This window comes from Sprattus sprattus (assembly GCF_963457725.1).
Source record: "Sprattus sprattus genome assembly, chromosome: 8".
Lineage (NCBI taxonomy): Eukaryota > Metazoa > Chordata > Actinopteri > Clupeiformes > Clupeidae > Sprattus > Sprattus sprattus.
In genome coordinates this window covers 23,056,382-23,078,120 of record NC_137927.1, presented here as the reverse complement: position 1 = coordinate 23,078,120, position 21,739 = coordinate 23,056,382, and the positions used below count along the sequence as shown (strand labels likewise).

Below are 21,739 nucleotides of genomic sequence, written 5' to 3'. Positions count from 1 at the left end.
GAGACAGGCCCTGGGGTCAAAGAGACATGATCCCATAGAGACAGGTCCTGGGGTCAAAGAGACAGGATCCCATAGAGACAGGAGCCCATAGAGACAGGAGCCCATAGAGACAGGCCCTGGGGTCAAAGAGACAGGAGCCCATAGAGACAGGAGCCCATAGAGACAGGAGCCAATAGAGACAGGAGCCCATAGCGACAGGAGCCCAGAGAGACATGAGCCCATAGAGACAGGAGTCCATAGAGACAGGAGTCCATAGAGACAGGCCCTGGGGTCATAGAGACAGGAGCCCATAGAGACAGGAGCCCATAGAGACAGGAGCCCATAGAGACAGGCCCTGGGGTCAAAGAGACAGGAGCCCATAGAGACAGGAGCCCATAGAGACAGGAGCCCATAGAGACAGGCCCTGGGGTCAAAGAGACAGGATCCCATAGAGACAGGCCCTGGGGTCAAAGAGACAGGAGCCCATAGAGACAGGCCCTGGGGTCATAGAGACAGGAGCCCATAGAGACAGGAGCCCAGTGCATACAGTCCACAGTCCAAATCTACAACTACATTAGAGCAGCCTGAAAAAACCTCTATGACCCTCTACTGCACTATTTAACCCTCTATTTTACACAGACGGACACACAAACACACACACACACACAGATGGAAACACACACACACACACACAGAGGAAAGGAACAGAGAAGGAAAAGTAATCAGACTCACATAGGTTTCGGAGTGGAAGCAAAAAAAAAAAAAAAGTCCTCTTTTTATCAGCCTGAGGTCATCCAAGGACAAGGGAGGAGGGGGTGGGCTGGCTCACAACTGTAAGAAAAAGAGACGTCAGGTGGTTTTCCACTCTTTTCATTCTCACTTTATCGGCAGCCTCTCTCTCATCCACCTTCCGTCAGATTGCTTTCTTTCCCCATCAGTTCCTCTGTATGACCTCAGTCATGTACAGACGGGTGGCATGAGCTTCCCGTCCAGTCACAAATCCATTCCAGATCCAAGGGTTTTTTCCTGTGTTCTTCCATGAGCAGACATACAGGAGTGTACATGACATGACAGTACCTGGGAAATGGGTAGGTAAGGTGCAGTACCTCTAATTACTAGTAATTAACATAAGGTTTAGCATTAACTATGTTTTGAAATAGTGGGTTTAAGGGGTTTTCACTTTGGCCCTGAAAACAAATCTCAAATGCTTTCAAAAGGTTAAACGTTTTTTGTGAATTACAACTTTGTGAAAAGGTCATATAAGTGTAACAGGTTGAAAGAGAGTAGGAAAACAACCAAAAGGAGAGGAAGACAGACAGGGATGTGTTTGCGGACGACAGACAGGGATGTGTTTGTGGAAGACAGACAGGGATGTGTTTGTGGAAGACAGACAGGTCCAGAGCCTGTAGTCACATCTGGGCTGCCTCCATTTCTTCTTGTTGAGGGCATTGACAGTTGGCCCTCCCACTGAAGGACAGGGGCCCATTTCAAACAGGGGGGGGCACTCACTGATCTGAGAGATGACACTTTATTATAATATTTTTTTTGTATTATTATTATTTATTTTTTTAAGCGCAGACTCTCTGGCATCCTCCATCGCCCAGAGCGCTGGCTTTGGTCCTCTGAGAAAGTGACACTTCCATTGAAGATAAAAACAATAGCGGCACAAAAGGTCCTGCGGTTTCCATTTCCCTGTCTCTCACGGCTCGACATCTCGAATCTGCCACTGAAGCACTGAGGGAAAGAAATCAATAAGGCTCTGCCTCTTTACCCATCTCAAAGGGAAGGGATACGTTTCATAACTGACCACAAGGGAGAAAAATACGAAAAAAAAAACTCAAATATATACTGACCTTACAGTCCATGTTGCAGAAAAACTTTGCTAGAGCTAAACATGCCCTCAGCCGTTCGAGATTGAATAGAAAAAAGTCCATAAACAAGGACAAACAAATCAATACTACAAGATTTTGTTTCAGAGAATGTCATGAGTTAAGGGTTGCATTAAAACAAATGAACTGCAAATCCCTTACACAAAGCTGAATGAATTTTGGATAATCAATACATTAATAAACATATGGGGCAAGTCTAGGACTGGCAACAGGTAGGCAACTTAATTTTCTTTAAAGCTAGAAGAAAGGAGGCAAAGGATGAGAATTGTCTAAATCAGGTCAGTCATGTCCATGTAATCCACTCTGATGAGTCAATTAGGTCTGCCACAGAGGACCTGAGAGCGTTTTATCACACAAGCTTCCACGTCTTCACTGCTTCTGTGACAGTCCACTAGTGTCTAACCTTAACTTGGGTCTGTGCTCTCCCAACAAAAGACAAAAACAGAGCGTTATATGCCACCTCACCGTAATAAAACGACCAAGTTGTTATATGCCTTTTGGCACCTCTAAGAAGGCTTTTAATCCATTTAAATAACATTCAATGACAATGTCAGAGCATCCACTTTGTATCGCACATTATTTAAAAGAAAGCTAGTGCCTATCGGGGCATGATAAAAAAAAGAAACATCAGGAACAACACAAGTGGTGCATTAGGGGGGCATATTAATAGAGGGAGGGGAAGGGAGATGTTGCCAGTCTCCCTTCAGCTGGGCTGTGATTTAGGTGCACTCCACAGAGGTCAGCCGCGACCGCTTCACCATGCCGTCTGAGGACGCGTACAGAGTGCGTCCGCCAAAAATAATTACCACCTGCACAACTCCATTCAGAGTTGGGTGGGTAGAGTAAAACGGGTTAATGCAGGTCAAGCACAAATTTTGGAGGGACACGTCAGATTATGCAATTAATCAAAAACTGCGTGCAATATAATGAGGCTTTACCAGACCCTTAATCCGCTGGAAATTAATCAACTGGAATTAGACAATTGTGCATGTCTAAGGGAAGGTGAGACCTCGGGCCAAGGCAAGAGCAAGAGCTCAAAACCTCATTCTCTTCCTCTCCAATGGAAAGCCTTAAGGTACCATTACACAAGAACAGCAAGCGCCCATGAAATGAGTCATGGAGGCAAATTGATATAGAGAGACCGTTTATTAGAAAGTATTAACAGTGCTGTATATTTGGCAGCTGTGACCAAAATGGGAGTGATGTATTCTCATAAATGTGAATTATTTTCCAGTGCCAAAACATATCCTCCTGGATATTCGAAAAATGGACGAAAAGACGAAAAAGAAAACAACCATGCAGTTAACATAAATAACATCAGTGTCACCCTAAAGAACAAAACACAAGGTGATACTTACATACATCCATACACTCATCTTTATCAGTGGATGGAGGTGCACCACTTTTATTAATTCATTATAGCAACAGGTTAAAAAGTCTTGTTGGGAAAAATAGTTAAAAAGCATCTTTATTGGTATAAGTAAGCGCATCTGGGCTCTTTGTCACTGCAGTGAGGGAAGAAAATAAATAAAAGTTTAAAGTGTGTCCGTGCGTGTTTTTCATATAAAGGGCCCTCAGTACAGGAATGTGCCGAAACTACCCTTGCCATTGCGCCTGAACTGGTTGCCCTGGATGGAAACAAACATCTCCTGCGACGGCAGGTTCTCGTCAGCCTGCATGGAGCCCACCCGATTGGTCCTGGGTCTCTGAAGGCGGAGCTTCTTGGCAGAGGTGGCCATCAACTCGCGTTTGATAGCGTCGTTTCCCTCGGGACCCTCGCCAACGAAGCAGCAGTCCTCCTCCACCACCACGATGATGGGGATCTCTGCCTCGGGGAGCTCTCCCTCTGAGCCGCCCGCCTCAGCCTGCTCCTCGGCCTCTTCAGCCTGCTCCGTGGACTCTTCAGCAGCTGGGCCCGCCTCGTCTGGAGCTGTCCCGCCCTCCAGGTCATCTAGGAGGAGAGGAGAAGAGGTCAGGGACAGAGAACAGACAGTTTTTTATCTGAACAGATACCCACACACTGACTAAGATCCATGACAGTTGCTGAGAGTCAGAAACTGCAGACTTGCAGCTCAGGCGTGAAGCATGTGCAGACAGGGTTGAGAAAGGACAACTGGAGATGGACTGAAGCAGGATAAAAGAGTTTTCCGATGATGTGGAAAAAAAGTTTTTACTGACAACATTTAAAAAAGTTCCAGTTCCATGTCCTTTCACAACCGGCACGTGAAGTAGAAATTGTATCATGTTGCAGAAATTTGCACAACAAAATGTTCTCCATGGAAGAATACAATAACGTAGTTAATTCCATTAGACCTACATATCTACCGAATGTTTCCTTTTGTGCTTTCCTTTCAAAGAATATTAAACCTACCCGCCATAGTGTAGACTACAATGGGTACTTCACAACAGGAGAGTGTGTCACTCCTGCAGAACATTTGTGCCGTTTTTTGCGTTTAAACAAATGCTTTACACGCATTTTAAGATATTCTCAGCCGTATATCTTGCGTAAGGCTACCCAACCCCTTACTTGGCCTTCAACTAATCAAGATAATTCTCATCAATTGGGCAAACTTCCCCAGCTGTCTAAGACTGCTAGCATTTACTGTCTGTCACATCGTATAAGGTAAATCCAGCGAACGCTTTGGCCCACCTCACAGAAATAGAACTATTTGATCACCATGATGTGTCTGACAATCCAAATTAGATTTCTTATTACTCTGTTGAGGACGTGATGAAGGCTTTGAAGGGCGGAGCTCAGACTAAAGATTCACGGAGAACTAAACGTTATGGGAGAAAACAGACCTCATCCAATTACTCCATTTTCCCACTGTTTAATGTAAACAGGACGAGATTGGATTTTGAGACTTGCATTAATCCATAAAATATACAATAAGATATACTATATCTACTATATTTCCTGAGTCACTGGTATGACAAAAAAAAATCTAATTTCATGACTTTTCCAAAACTTTCAATTCATTTATAGATGAATAGTTTCATGACTTTTTCAGGCCTGGAAAATGGGATTTTAAAATGCCATGACTGAACCCAGTGTACACTACTCAGAAAACTACCACTTAAAAAACCAACCCCTTTGCACTGCAAAACAGGGGGAAATGAGTAATAACTACCCCAGCGTACCATGTTTCAAACCGCCAAAGCAGAAAAGAGGCCCAATTTCCACATCCATTTCTTGGGTAAAAAATTTGCACTACAGTGCAACTCTCTAGTAAACCTCCAAAAGGCAGAAATAATCCTCACAAAAGGTCCACTCTGACTCTGCTAGCACACTACAAATAACAACAGGCCGAGTCTAAATGGAGAGCATATTTTCTCTAACAGCTCCGGTAATCACTGCTGCCGATTGGCATCTTCCTGGCCACCCTGATCGATGCGGCGCCTCACATTTCTACAAGGGAAATTGGAAAGAAGCGGCTAGGCGGGCATTCCTTTCTTGTTTTTGTGACCCTTAGCTTGGCCCTCACAAAAACAAGTTTACAATTACACTCATTTTCTCTGATTTGGTCAGCAGAAGTGAGCAGCGCTCTCCCTCGGAACAGGCAGAGGAGCAGCTTTCTCCCTCCTAACAGGCAGAGGAGCAGCGGAGACTCCATTAGAGGGTGTCGGGGGATGGCCGATGAGAGGAGAAGAATGGGTGATGGGTGGGGTGGGGGGGATGTGTGTGCCACTCTCTCTTATTTTAAGCATTGGCGTCTTTGGTGGAGTCTCATTTAGAAATTAAGTGCTTTCCATTCACAGGCGCCCTTCACTGAAGGTTGAGCATATTTCCACGTTAATATACTTTCTTCCCAAAGTGGCATTGGGACTCAAAAAAATGGTAATTCTGCTGAAGAGCGACTGGGATGGTGGGAGTCATTATGGACAGACCTTCCCTTTCAGGCCCCCGGGGCTCTTGCTCAAATACAAATTTCACGCACATGAATACATTTCCACAGATATTATTCAGGATATCTGGAACACTCTTTATTGCTAGTTTAGGTGAGGCATGGAAATTCTTTGACAGTTTGTGTGCATGTGTGCGTGGGCGTGTGCATAGGCATGCAAGCACGTCACTTTGTTTGGTGAATAAAGCAGCTCCTCTAATGGAGTTTGCAGTCGTGTGGGGTTCTGACACAACCGTGTACCACACGCCGAGCTTGTCTGACATGGGAGGACGAGATGACATTAACGCACTGAGGGGGAAAGGTACAATTTACTATGCAAAGCTCCTTGCTGGGGAACCACAGCTGGTAATGGACGCGGGGGGAGGGCAAGGAGGAGAGCTGGTCTTCAGAGAGATACACATGCTTGCATCTGGCATTTTCAGAGCACAGGCTTGTCATCGGTTTCAAACTTTCATGAACGGACACCCTATATGAACCGAGATGGAGCCGCTGAACATGTTTCTGTGGGGGGGGGGGAGGATGTGCTAGGCTGGGAGACGCTCACGACGTTTACCTGCAGTTTCCGCCTTGGCAGGCTGGTCCTTACTCGTGTTGTCGTTTGGCTTGACCAGGATCACACCGTAGCACTCGTTGTTATGGATCACGTTGTTGATCATGGTGATTTTTGGCTCAGTGTCCATTTGGTCTGCAAAGTCCTGAGAAAGAGAAGGTGAAATGAGGGGGGAAATGAGGATGAAAAGGATGGGGATTAAGCAGAAAGGCAACCCATGAGAGTTCTGCTGGCCAAATGCAAACAGGAGGGAGAAGAAAATGCACAAGCAAAGATAAACACACACACACACACACACTCCTCCAGGGACCAGATAAGACCCAAAGACTGCTCTGCAGGTAATTAGGGAAAGAAAGCCCATCTGTGTGTGTGTGGCTGTGTGTGTGTCAAAGAGAGAGAGAGAGAGAGAGAGAGAATGTTTGAGGGAGAGAACGAGGGAGTGTTTGAGTGTGTGTGTGTGTGTGTGTGTGTGTGTGTGTGTGTGTGTGTGTGTGTGTGTGTGTGTGTGTGTGTGTGTGTGTGTACGTATGTGTGTTGCGATTTTTAAACACAAAACATCTCTTTCCACCAAATTGAATTCAGGCAAGAGCAAAGATAATGCCACATCCTGTGGTCTGACTTAAATTAAACTTGGAAAGAGATAGCTAAAAGCGAGAAGAAAGGTACTTATTACTCAGTCAACAAATTAAAACTAAACAGCAAAAAAGAAATAAAAAAGGCGATAGGCATCATGGCCACTGGATGTTTACCGCCAGTCTGAACCAGTTAGAGGGAGCAGAGGCACTGAATCCTGTCAGCTTTAAGGATGGCAGAGCATGTGTTGAGTATCCATGAGGGCTGCAAGGCACTGAGGATGGAGCCCCGTGTAGTCTGCAGGGTATGGGTATGCTTATTTAGAATCCACCACACACACACACCCCTCAAGAATAAAGCGTAGGGACTGGTCAGGAGAAATACACCCTCCAAATGAGAAGAAAAAGGGCAGCATCCACCCCTCCCCACCAAAACATGCCCGGCTGAAGCCCCCCCAAGTGGCCTCGACTCTCTGGTGCTGACCAGGCACGATCATTACTCTGGAGGTTAGGCGAGGCAAGATAGCAAAAAAACTTTGCCTAGGCAACTATTGGTGGAAGAGGCCCTTGCGTTCCATTCCATCCACTTGCCGGTGTACATTCCACTTCTCCCCAAGTATGGACTCCTGCGAGAGCAAACGTGCCGGCGCGGTGCTCACCTTTATCAGGATGCCCTCTTTGCAGTGGTGGATGCCGTTGCCCAGCAGGCTGCACACGCTGCCAGGGTAGATCTCCACGCCCGCCCCCTGAATGTCAAAAACATACAAACACCACATATTTAATCTTACAGTCAGGAGAAGAAAGCCTGTACTGAGGTGGGCGAGGAGTTTGGAAGCCTAGTTTAAGATTCTGCTGAGGTGGACTGTGAGTCTGTGCTACTTTGGCCCTAGGCTTTGATCTCGGTAGGTCGGGCAAAAGCTCTTGCCTTGGATCCGTACAGGTCGCACATGTTCATGGTGAGCTCAGCAGACGTTCGCACGATCACCCCGGTAGTTTCGCACTGCATCACACAGTTCTCCATTTCCAGCTTTCCCTGACGCAAACCTGAAAGGAAGGGGGGAGGGAAGAAAAGAGAACAAGGGTGAGGTGAGGTGAGCGAGGTAAAGGAAAAACAGAGAATTTGAGGCTGCGGTTAGATATAAAATTTAAAAAAAAAATGTGTTCCTTTGTCCTTTCATAACCACTTTTCCTTGACCTTTGGAAAACGTCATGAGTTCAAGGACAGATGTGAAGGAGAATCCACGGTGCTAAGAGAATCTAACCGCACTTACACTTTAGCCTACATTATTATGCAAGGAACTGTGTGGCAGCATTGTCCCCTTTCCTTCTTGGTAAAGGATGGGTTAGAGTTAGTGTATCCTATGGAGGAAATACAAAAGGAAGCCCTGTAGCACCTTTCCTTCAGCATTTAGAGAATTCGCCCAGCTCTAATCGTGGCTGCCACTTCGATACTTCTGGGTCGTTTCACTCAGTTCAGAACCTTCCTAAGCAAAAAAGACTATTGGACCGCTCCCTGGGGTCTGGTGTGGGTCTTCAACTATGCATTAGACATCTGTTTTTGGCTGTCTCAGCTCCTCTGTACTTTTCTCCCCCCCACCCCCTTGCGCTCTGTCTCTCTCATCTCTCCCTCAACCACCTTTTCTACCTCCCTCCGTCGTGCCAGACTTCTCTTTTCAACCTCCCTCCCTAGCATTTTCTGCCACTCTGCCTTCACCTCCTCTTCTGCATCCCTCGTTCTTTTCTCCCCTTGCCACTTGCATTTTCAGCACCCTCTCTCTCTGAGAGGTCAGGCAGTTTCCTTCTTAAAGAAGCACCGCGCCCCCCCCCCCCCCCTCCCTCCCCGTCCAGGCACTGATGTATGGCCACTGCAGCACGCTTAGAAGCGCCAGCACTGAGAGGATGAATTATTGAACCCTCTCCGTGGGCTGAGCCGTGCGGTGGGTGAGGGGGGCTGAGGGAGCATGGGTGCACAGAGGGCCTAGACTGGAGCACTCACACAGGATGCCTTCAATGGCGTCATGTTGGATGAATTTCAGGTTGGAGATCTTGACGTTGGCCCCCGTGCACTCCACAAACGTGTCTCCTTTGCTCTTCTTCTCGATTACCACCTCATCCGGCAGCCCGTAACCTGCCAGAGAAAGGAGGGTGGGGGGGTAAGAGGGAGCAACCCTGAGAGGCAATAGAGAAAAATCGCAACAGATAATGGCTGTATATTAGGCAGAATGTTGATGGATCATTGCTGCTAGCACCAGCAGGAATGACATTTGGCTAAGGAACTGCTAAGGATATAATAGTCGCCTGGACCACTAAAAGCTCCCTTCTAAATGGATTAAGTCATTCAGACAAACTTTGCTGAACAAAGATATTTGAGCACTGAGGATCTTTGAAAACGGCCACCATTAATTGAGCACGATCTGCAGAAAACCTGAGGATTGATGGTTTGTACGGAATGTTTGACAGGCATTCCAGCCAGCGATAGATGTTAGACGAGTCGCATCAATGCAGGCCAACCCAGCCCAGCGGCCCAGTGTGGCCAGGTTTGATGAAGAGTGTCCTGACAGCTGGCTGGGTTATTGGCTGCTCTTTGACAGCTGCTCCTGCAGACAGGTGTTGGAGAACTCCCTAACAATGCTCAGAGGAGTGCCCCTGCTCCGTCTGGCTTTGCACCCCGCGCCATCAAAATGCCAGGGTCTGAATATCGACCACACCAGGTCACGGAGCCTCCCCCCGCATCCTGAGCTGAAAGCGCTAGAACATTTACAAGCCAACGCCAGGAACAGCACTGCCTGTTACGGCTCCTTCTGGCGGTGACAACTAAGCGCACGCTACTCTTGGTTTTGACAGTATCCACTCCATCCACACGCTGACAGCAAATGCTTGCAGCCCCCTGGAGCACTTTTAAAAAAAAATCTCCCGGATAAAGTCAGACGGAAAAGTCCGATCTGGACCTCAGAGTGCTCCCTTGAAAAATCTGAGCGCCTCTGGCGGGGGCGCTGGGGTGGATGGGGGGAGGATTTCTATTATGGTAATCGGCCGGTGGTCTAATTGAGTTGTTCCTCTCCTGTGGTAGAGGCGAGGCCATTACCATCGGTGCCCCTTTCTGTGCATATTTATCTTGCCTTCCAGGGGTTCCCTAGATCTTCAGGGTATATATGTCTTTTTGTGCGTGCGTGAGTGCGTGCGTGTGTGTGTGTGTGTGTGTGTTTGTGTGTGTCTGAACAAACCAACCTTCACATTTTAAAAGGCTCTCCTCACCCCCATCTCCTACTCTCCCTATCTGACTCGGCAGGCCCCTCCGTTTGCATGAAGAGAGAAGAGAGAGAGAGAGAGAGAGAGAGAGAGAGAGAGAGAGAGAGAGAGAGAGAGAGAAGTGGGAGGGAGAGAGAGAGAGAGCGAAAGAGAGGGAGGGAGAGAGAGCGAAAGAGAGAAAGAAAGAAAGAAAGAAAGAAAGAAAGAAAGAAAGAAAGAAAGAAAGAGAGAGAGAGAGAGAGAGTGCTTTAGCGTCTCGTCCCTGACCCCTGCCCTCCCCTCTGTCCGTCCGTCTCATGCCTGCACATTACCCCCTCCCCTCATCATCAGCTGCTCATTGCACCATCAGCCTCCATTACTTCAACCGGCCAGTGCATCACCCATGAGCTTCTCGACGCATTTCATCCAGTCAGGGGTCTGCAGCGATAAACCGACCCTCTGCGTGTGGAGAGGAAAATGAACTGCAGCCCCACGGACCAGGTTGATCATGGCCAGGAGAGGCTTATGGCTTCATAAAGCAGATATGAATGGCCCTTTTTGATGGAAATAACTGGGGGCAGAAAATACTTATTTTAAAAGTGACATTCTGGCTGATGGAGGGCTTTTAAATGTCAGGAGTACAGTACTCGTCCATGAACGGTGATTCTAGTTCTTTATGGTGCTGTAAAGAAATCAGTGAGGGCATTTCAAAAATGCAGTAAAGCCCCCATTTTAGCATTAAACAACAGGTTATAGGCAGCTGAGCACACCTTTAAAAACCCTCAAAGTTAGTGTGGCCAACAGCAATATTGGTGTTACAACCGGGACAATGTAGTAGCTGTTGCATAATATCGCCATCCTCTAAGCGAGGCTGTGTGAGCTCACCTTCCAGTAGGATGGAGTCAGGGATGTTGATGGAGCTGTTGACGTTGTAGTGACCGGGGCAAACAATGACCACGTCCCCCTCATAGCAGGCACTCACCGCAAGTTGGGGTTCACTGTGAAACTACACACAATCACACACACACACACACACACACACACACACACAGAATAAAAATTAGTTTAGTTTGAGGCATCTAACGTTGTTCACAAAGACTACAGGCATGCACTTTGACAAACTCCACCACGGTTCATTCAAAGAAAGAACAAACAAGAAATTTGTGAAAGTGAAAAAACAACACATGTATGAGCACAAATACTCCAGTGTTCCCACTGCCTCAACAAGTCCTGGAGGGGAGACAACCGCGCACAGAATGGGGGAAGATCAAACACTCCAAACAGCCAACTCAACACACAAACAGGCCTCTTCAACAAAGCTGCTAAATCCCAGAGCATTAGACCTAGGAGCCGCTACTACAAAATGGGGAGATGCAGCCTGCCCCTGCTGCTGCTTTAAACAAGCAGGGTACTGCAAGCCAGCAGCCCAGATGTCAGTCTTCATTGAAGAGTCCAAAGTAAATTGAGAAGCCTTTCATCTCGCCCTCAAAGTGCAGTGCTGTGAGGGTGAATGGTCCAGAGAAGCACAAACTCTCCTCAAATAAAACAATACACATAAAGGAAAATTAGCAAAAAAAAAAAAAAAAAAGAACCCTACAATGTCTGCTACTCTTGAGGGAGCACAAGCTTTCCTTCATAAAGATTCAGACCAGTTGTACAGAAAATGTCATGTTTAATGCAAGGATGAATTACAAGACCTGGGACATGATTAGGTTCATTGGGTTGTGAAAACGAAGAGACACATTCCGCGGGCCTATTTTAAAAGGAATTGGGCACTCTGCAAACAACTCCTGCAACAAAGAACCTGAACAAAAACGGAAATTGGAGAACGAGAAAAAAGAAAGACAGGTTGAGAAAGAGACAGTAATGAATACCTGCACTTCGAACTCTTCTCCGGAGTACTCAGGGGCCAGCTTGTCAGCCATCAGGCTCTGCAGGAGGCTGACGGAGGCGGACACGCAGACCACGTGCACCACGCGGACCCCTGCCGGCCGTGGCCCTTTGGCCATGCTGGAGTGCTGGCCGGAGTTCACCCTGTAGCCCAGAACATACCTGCGCAGAGAAGCACGGGTCAGTGCAGCTCAGCTGAGCACAGAGCACCTGAGAGCCAGCTCCACTGCTGCTGCGGCTGCTTCTGCTGCTGCTGCTGCACCCACGTAATGGCACAGCGCCATGCTGCAGCAGCCACTCATGATTACACAGGGGAAAAAAGCATGCATCAGGAACAAATGTTTGTTTTGTTTGCTTGTCATAAATAACCTATACCTGGATGTTTTGGGGGGATTTATGTTAAAAAAAAAATGTATTTGTGCCCAGAGAGGTGCAGACAGCTCTGCTACTGATTGAGTATTTTCCTGCAGTTTCAATTCTTTATACTTTTCACTCAAGACTCAATTACAGAAACGGGGCATCTTTCAAACAAAGTATCCAGCACCGCTCCTGTGGAGACTCTCAAGCAGTAAGAGTTATAGCTTGGTTAGACATTTGTAACAGCTAACATGGTAGGCATTTGTCAATTCATTCCCTCAGTGTAATTTCTCTGTGCACAGGCTGTTTTGCCCTATACATCTGAATGAATAGAATCTGACAGACACACAAACATGCAATGTAAATGCGTTTCCCCTCTCACTAGGTTGTAATTACTTTTAATTCACATTATTAGATTGGAGGAGGACAGGCAGCATGATCCAGGTCCAGAAACTCTCCATTACCATTTAGCAGAAATACAAAGGGCTGGGTGTGAAGGTCCACGGTTTTGTTATTTATTTGAAATGATTCTGAAAAAAAGTCAACTTAGCCGAGAGTGACATTTTCGTCAAAGTGTTACTAGAGATCAGGGCCTGTATTCACAAAGCATCTTAAGGCTAAAAGTCCTTAACTCCTAAAAATAATAGCTGTGTCAGTCATTGGGACCAAGAGTAATTCCCAAAGTTATTTAGCACTAAAACAAGCCCTGGGAACAACTAAGAAGTAGTCGAGACTACTATCTCACCAAAATCCAACTCTTAAAAGAAACGGAAAACAGCCATTTCAAATAATTCATTGTTACAACACCACAGACCGGTCACTTATCAACCAATCACTGAGGTCATTGAAGACAAGCTCATGACACTTGACATCAGCCATAGCAACAGTCTTTCTCTTAGCTCAGGAGTTCTGCTTTCTGCAGCTTTGTCAATAGGATTTAAGACTAAACTTTGTCAAACAAAAAGTTAGACACTTTTTTTTTGTGCGACTGAGAGCTAGTGCTAGGTTAGCATAAATGTGTTTCAGCTAATGTTAAACCATAGTTTACTGTTTGAAACAATAATCCCATAAAACAATGAAGATATAGCCTAGCATTTAGGGGGATAAACAAGTATATTAGGTCATATAAAAGTATATCAGAGCTGGGTCAATAGATGTTATGAAATGTAGTTCAATAAACTGTAACAACCACAATATCCTGATTCCTCATTTGGAAAATATAAATGTATAGGCAGATGTCCAACCTGAGCAGGGGGTTTTCGATGATCCTGAGCTTGCGTTTGAGGGTTTCTATCTGGTCACAAAGGCGTACGCCCTCTACCATAGACACGTTGTCCAGCTCGCAGTCCGAGTCACTACTCAGGACATTCCTCAGGCTGGAGAACTCCTGGAACTTCTCCGAGCAGCGGCTCAGCAGGGCATGGTACTCCGCCACAAGACCAGCAGGCACCCTGTCCTCCAGAATATCGTAGTACCTAAGAAAGAATGACAAATATTCACCGGATATGAAGAAAATATTACCTTTTTTGGCTTTTAAGATGATGCCTCAACTATAAACTTTCAAAAAATGTTTCATTCAACATTCAGCATGGCTTCGTGACATTTTCTGTTAAGTGATTAGTGCTATGGTTAAAAGGGCAAAAACTAACACAAGTGTACCTCAAGCTTCCAATGGGCACACAGAATTTGCAGTCTACAGAAACAAAAGCATTAAAACTGGCCACATCATTCATGGCCTTGGGTGATTTGATGAATTACTCACAAGTAGATTACCATGCTTGCAACAGAATTTGGCATAAACAGTCATTTGTCATTTTCAACCCATGGTAAATGGCTCCAGTGGCCAAGATATTTATGCATCTTGTTTACCTAACAGTTTGACGACAGTTGAAGACAGTCACGCATCCACGCTTACACCACTGAAAAGAGCATAGAGCAATACAATACTCCAAACAACGTTGGAAGATTACATACATTATGTACACCACCACAGAACAATTTTAAACCACTTTGAATTTGAATAGTGACAAAACAACGTTTTGTGAGCTTTTAGCATTCTTGTATTACTCTCTCTTAGTAGCCCTCTGTCGCCCTTCTTGTCATTTTGGTTTACTTTCACAGGCAGCAAGAAAGCAGTGAAGACTACTATAATCCTTTTCGCACAACTGAAGTTGCCATAGCACTGCAAGTCCCCATGTCCTTCCATGTTACAGTGTGTCCTTCAAACACTCTTGACTGCACTTTGGCAGCGCAACCACTCAGGCATATAACACACAAACAAATAAAATAAAGAAAGTTCAAAGGCAAGACCACCGAAGTGGTTGTGTGGAATCATGGGGGCTAGTCGCACAGGGCACATCTCATGAAGGAGATTCAGCAACAATGTCAAAGGCAAGAAAATAATCATGCAGAGAAGCACAAAGTGCTTTACACCACGTACCAAACAATAGAGGCGCAGCAGCACTAATAGCACATAACAGGACTACTCAAAACCAAGAGAAGGGAACTACATTCCCAAAGGAGAAAGAAACAAAACCCCATAGCAAATGTAAAGGGAAAAACAAAATAGCACACACAGTAAAACCTGTGAGAGAGTTATTAAATATATACCTAAACTATAGCAGTGGAAAATAAAGAAACAAATAAAACAACAAATAAATAAATACCTATAAAATTATAAAATATGGTAAAATCATATCAAGCCATTCAATCAGTAAAAGCGAGCCGATATGGATGTTAGAGTTTAAGACTTTTGAAGTCAACACCCTACACCTGACAAATTGAAGGCATTTCAGTAATTGCATATACAAAACAAGAATGGGAGCATTCAGAGAATGCAAACCTCCGCCTTGTGACCTTGACTTTTGACCTTGAAATCTGAAGAGGTGTTGAGTTGGAGGAAGTTGCTGGACATCCAATTAATAATGTCTGCTATACAATCACGGATAATTTGCAACATGCCTATCTTGTGCGGCTTGTGAGAAGTAAAGCTGAACATTGTCAGTGTAGAAGTAAAAATGTAGCCTTAACAGAGTAAAATGTAAGGGTCCTAAAATAGATCCCTGTGGGAGACCACGGTGGAGAAGCAAGTTTGATGATCTCATTACCCACTGATTCCACAAAAAAATCTGTTCGATCTGAACAAACTACGTGCGGATCCTGTGATACCCACTGACTCCGTTAGCCGCACTGAGATCAAGCAAAACTAAGCATCTGCACTCATCAGTAGATTTTTCTGCTCTAAGAGCAGCAGTTTCGATGCTGTCTGAAACCGGACAGATTTTATGATTGTCTTTGATTGTGAAATACATCTCTAAGTCTCTAATAAAAGTTAAGGGCTAGAATAATATTCTGGGAACAAAACGAAAACAATTTGGCGACTGCGGTGCTGTCTTTACATTTGCCTTACTTCACGTTTTATCGGTATCGCAGATTATAATCACACACAAAGTTTTGATTACATAGTTTTTAGAGGTATACAATCTCACTTGGTGCAACTGTCAAGAGGAGATTTTCTTTGCTTACTTATGAGCACGTTCTCAGCCTGAGCTTGCTTGTTACAGAAAGTAATGTACATTTTCCCAAAACAGAGTGGTAGATTGTTAATCATATTCTGCATAGAACGTAAATGCTTAAAATAGGTTCATTATTTTAAAAAGAAAATATTGTGAAATCAATACCTATATGCACTTTTTGTGCAGTTCAATCACATTCTGCAAAACAATGTCACTTCAATAGTCAATAAATGTCATATCATGAAAGATTCAATATGTAAGATTACTGGCACCTAGCAGTGGGCCTGCAGATTGCAACAAACTCAATACTTCTCACTTTGCAAGCAAGTATGAGAAGCTATGGTGGTCGCCAAGCATCATAAAAACGCAAAAGGCACTCACTGCACTCACTAGTGCCAGTGTTTTGGTCTGTCTGTTCTAGGCTACTGTACAAACATAGAGGATTCCATGGATAACTACCTGCTCCCTGTATAGATGCCGATGGCTCATGCTAAGCTAACACAAACACAACAATTCGTAGTTACAGGTGATTTTACACTAATGGAAATATTTTAATCAGGCTGTTATTGTTTATGAAAACTAATGAAGGAGCATTTTCATAGATTAGCCTATTTTTATTTAACATTTATTTCATATACTTTTTCAATTACATGATTTGCAGCTACATATTTTCAAACAGTGAAGGAAACCCTGTCACTGCATTGTATTTTGATCAGTCTGTTTCAATAAAAGTGCTTGTGACATCTCACATGTGGCTTTGACTCGCAATTGAACATTAGCCCACTTTGTAGAAAATACGGAGATATATATTTTGTGAAGCGCCATTCAGCCTAAAAATACAGAGATCTGACTCCAGGTCTGTACCACCCAGCTCTTATGCTAACCCCCTCACCAATTCCCAGACTGACTGACAGGAATATTTTGTACAACCCCACCGCATTTATAGTCAGTCACACTCTACCGCTTCAATTGTTTTCTTTTGTTATTAATGCCAGATTGTGAAATAAAATCACTTTCTTGCCTTTGCATCAGATAAGAGCATTCCCACTTTGCATTCCCTGAAATTTTATTTTTGGTTGATTTGCTGCTTGCTTTTGCCATTTTGTCTCAATCTGAAACTGGGTGTAGCCTAAGCCTGTTTATAATCATAAGCATATTAAAATTAGTGTAATTGAGAGAGGAGAGCGAGTGGAGTGTGGTGCTCGTGCTTTGATTGGGATGTGCAGAGAAAAGGTGCATGGAATCTTGTCTGGGCACGGTTTCATACATCTGCATGTTTGTGTGCGTACACCATGTGTTAGTAGGAATTCTACGGGAGGCTTTGTACACTGGCCCCGGGAGAGTTGAATATGGAGTCAGTGATCAAATCAATATTAAAACTCGTCTAGTCACTTCGAATGTAATTACTCATCTGAAAAGGTTGATTACTTTGTAGTAGTTACTTATTTGAGTATTCGTATTAGTACTGCTACTCATTAGACCTTTGCAGCTTCCCTCTTTTCTTTGGAGGAATGAAAACAGCCAGGACCAAAAGGATTTTGCACTGACTAGTATATACTGCCATCTACTGTATAAAAGTAAAGCTGCACGCACATTACATATCGCTGGGCGTGACACGAGGGAGGCCTAATGAATAACTCTGGCCTGTGGTGACCGAGCTGCAGGGTGCAGCGTTTTTCTACTAGAATGCAAATTAAATTTAAGTTATCAACATATGAAACCAAGTTATAGCTTGTTTGTTGTTTTGCTTGCTTGTCGACCCTCCATTTCCAATCATTCCCCCCCCCAGTCCTGAATTGTCCAATGTTCTGAGGTTAATCATTAAAAAAAAAAAAAAAAAACAAGAGAGTTGCTCGGTAACTGAGTAAATGAAAAAACTGAGCATCCTCGAAGCAGTGAGGATGTGGTTAAAAACCTGGCCACAACAAAGCTGATCTAGCTGCTTGACAGCCTAGATTTTCCTGGCAATGACCCACACTGTATATAAACTGCATTACAGTATTTTATGTAACTTCATAAAACAAACCTGTGTATTCACCGCACACTTGTATTAACCACATGTTATTGAATGTTACGTCATGCCATGTAGTTTCGCTACTTGCCATTTAAAAATGTATGAAGTAGAGATGGCCCAGTCAAGCAAAAATACCACACCTACCCCCTCTCCCCGTGCGCACACACACAAATACCCCATTCCCTCTCACAGTGAAACCATTTCTTAAGCATTTATTTGTGTTATGGTGTGGTGTGGTGTGGGAATGACACTAAACTTAAGTCTAATTGTTAATTGATCTCCTGGCGACCAAGTACCATGAACGATAATCTTCTGACATGCTTGCAGTGGGAATTGTAACCATAAATTAATGTGTTTATGCAGGGAAAAGGGGGGGGGGGGACTTCTACCCCTCATTCACTAACCTTACATTGATATCAGAGTAAACCATTGTTCTATTGACATCCCATTATTTCTCTAAGGATTGTTTAATGTCAGTGTGAAGCCATTTAACATCACCCGCAAGCGGAGATTCGTGCACCATAGCAGTCGCAGTCGCACTCCATAGGATGCACTTTAGTATTGACAGGAAGGCTGGAGACATTTTGCAAAATCAATGTAAAAAAACTGCAGTTAATAGCCTGGAAATGACGGTATGTGTCTACTTTATCTGTGGAATTCTCAACTTCTTTGACATTTCATCAGTGTAACAAAAAATCTTAATTGGCCGGCATCCTCTTAGTTCTCAGTTTTTTGTATACTGTAACTGGCACCCTACAGGCTCAAGGCTGGTTAAGAGGTAAAGTGTAAAACAAATGTGATTTAACTTTCTTGGCACTGTTAAATGGGTGTGGTCTTGATGGCAGCAAGTCAGCAAGCAATGTGGAAGGGAAAGTGGAATCTGATTCTGTATTGCCTTTCTAGCATTCAGGTTTACATAGATACTTGAACAGAAGAGTAATTTTACTTTGTTACTTTTAGGCTATTCCTGACTCAGTTAATCCTTTGGATGTGCATACTACACATCAGTAGAACTACATATTTTGTGTGATTTATTTATGTCTGATATCTTTACTGAACTATCTGTCTATCTACTGAATAATGACAATACACTTACACTTATAGGATTATAATATCTTATCTTTTCTCTAGTCTATGAATAGAATATGATGTACTGCCATTAAAAGAATCCTAGAAAGTAGTACTCACAGCCGGAGGCGAGGCTCCACACATCGCACAAAGTAGTCAAAGTCATCATCCTCATCCTCTTCATCCCACTTTCTCCAGATATGTTTGTAGAAAAACCTGAAATATGAAGAAAATGCAATTGAACAGAAAGATGTAGTAGCCAAACCTGTTTGTACACTCAAAGGGAGCAGGAGTCCCATCTCCAACCCCTGAGGGGCTGACAACCACCCACATAACAGGTATGTCAACAGTGCTCGGTCTCCAGAAACAACATGGAAGACATAGTGGAAAATGTCTACACAACACTACACTAAAACCCTTTGGTTAATTTCTGATAGCATACATCAACCTAATTGTGAGCTTTACAAAACCACAATGACTTGAATTGTGTCACTTTTTCACGCGGAAAAAGGAGCAAACCTGAGATGTTCCAGGGACAGTGCAGTCCCGTCAAAGTCTCCTGACTCCTCGTAGACAACATTAAGCTCCTGCAGAGGAACCTTCTGCAGCGTGGCCTCCAGCAGCGCTCTCATAGCCTCCTCAGTCAGCTCACAGCCTCTGGTCTCACACTGCAGAGGCAATGGCAGCTCAACCTTTGCCTTCATTTCTTTGTAGTCTACATCCACCACCTGGGACGACAGGGCAGAGTTCAGAAAACCAAAACAAAATACTTTCTCAGCCTTAACCAGTTAAATGTTTCTCCATGAATGGATGCTTTGGCAACTGTTTGGGACTTCCAAGAGATGGAGCTAAAAATTAGGAGGGAGCACTGACCTCCACCAAGACATCAAAAACATCTGTGCACCACACAGCTTGCCACTCGCAAGGCTCCACAACCTTCTCCAGGTAGTCTGCAGTGAAAGCTTTTACTTCTGAGGTTTTACAATCTCCTGGTAAAACAAAAGGAAAGCGGAATGAGATACACTTCCACTATTGCGACCAGTTTGCCAAGGCAAACAGCCGACCTGAGTTCAAAATGGTTTGAATGATATTTTGTTCTTTCTTCTTAACTGCACAAACAAATCTCCTCACCCAGCATGTAGTCTTGGTATGCTTTAAACCTCTCATAATAAAGAAGATGGTTAGTCTGAAAGGTGTCTGGAAGGACAGTATCTCCATCTCGTTCGGCCCTTAGTAAATTTGTGCCAGTGCTATTGCTATTGTGGTAGTCAGTGCCGCTGTCATCGTCATCCTCGTCTTCGTCGCAGTCACCATCGTCCTGAAATAGTCCTGTAAGGTAAGTTTTAAAAAGGATCAATTTGGGCACGTAAGGCGTCTCCTTCAGGTGATCAATACGGTAATGTACTGCAGCCCGCAACAAATGTTGCATCGCTACTTAAAGCAACACTATGCAATGATCAGCCACATTTTGATGGATGTTTTCATAGGCAACTAGTTTTGGTATCATCTCCTAATTAATTTTGATGAAATGACAGACAATAACATTTGTTGTTCCCATTAGCCATCCAGGATATGCACTATGTAGTTCTGTGTTCAGGGCTGGAACACCCTGCACAAATGTAAGAGAAGCTTTCACAGCGCAACACTGCCAACTGTAAAAGACTCCAGTGAGCATGTTTACAGCTTGAATCACTGCCAAATAGGCTGTTGGTGGTGTAGTATAAATAGTTAGCTCACTAGTGTCAGACCAAAACTCCTTACTGCTGCTTTAAGTCGCTGTGATTGTGTGCTCTGCAACCAAAAACGTTTGTCAGAGAAGATGAAAAGATCATGTCATGAAAAGTCTTGTGATGTTTGTTTATTTTGCCAGTGGCAAGAGCCACAGAAGGCACATGCGACCGGAAATCACGCGGGAGCTGACACTGACTATTCAACCTTGTTCTAAATGCCAGTAAACATTGAGGGCAATTCAGTTAGTACAAGGGATAGCCCATACAATTGGTGACCAATTTATGCTGTCTGGCTAACTAACATTAGATGACAACCTATTCCAGCACTGATACGGGTTACGTTACTGCAATTGTTAACGAAGTTTGCCTAATTACAGGCACACAGAAAGTGTAGCCCATAACGTTAACGTCACTCCTCACTAAAACAGCATTGGTTTACGGCACCCCTGAAAGTTGATTTGAACGGCGACATGCAAACACGTCACTTTCAGCCTAGTGTCAATTTATTTGGTACTCATACGCTGAATGGTGCTTAATTGACTGGTGTTTGAGCATCTTACGTTATTGAGAGTTGAAAAAATAATATAAACTAGTCAGATAACTAACCAATGACGATGCCTCATACTACGGGATAAATGTTACTACTAAGACATAACGTTGAAACACAGTAAATTACCTTGCGATATCTGGAGAACGTCTTTGCCTAGAACATCTCTAGTTACTGCACCAATTTCCATTTCTGCCTCGAGATCGACTGTCTCTTTTCGATTTTCACTGCATACAATCTCTGCGTCGACACTCAGTTCAGTTTGGCTAACGTTAGCTTCTTGACGTTGAACATCCATGCAAACGACGCCTTCGGCCATCATATTTTCTTGTCGTATTCTCTCTAACAAGTACTTTTTGCTCGGTATGAAACTGTCCAATAAAGAATAAATGAGAGTCGCGCCAGATCTCGCTACTAATTAGTTGGCCAAGAATTTACGACGTTTCCACTCCCTTGTATTTTCAAAATTTCCCCGGCAGTGGTAGTGAAACCAAT

The 21,739-nt window shown here is 44.2% G+C and overlaps 1 protein-coding gene across 1 annotated transcript; it reads right to left on the bottom strand.

Moving 5' to 3' along the window:
* Positions 1-3,442: 3,442 nt before the first annotated feature.
* Positions 3,443-20,396, bottom strand: shcbp1 (SHC SH2-domain binding protein 1; the record flags this gene model as incomplete). Its single annotated transcript, XM_080843541.1, has 12 exons — positions 3,443-3,819; positions 6,327-6,468; positions 7,555-7,641; positions 7,821-7,939; positions 8,892-9,023; positions 11,009-11,129; positions 11,998-12,175; positions 13,615-13,845; positions 19,088-19,183; positions 19,487-19,695; positions 19,841-19,956; positions 20,099-20,396. The coding sequence occupies 12 exons, from the start codon at positions 20,394-20,396 to the stop codon at positions 3,443-3,445; spliced, it is 2,106 nt and encodes a 701-aa protein (XP_080699667.1).
* Positions 20,397-21,739: the final 1,343 nt, after the last annotated feature.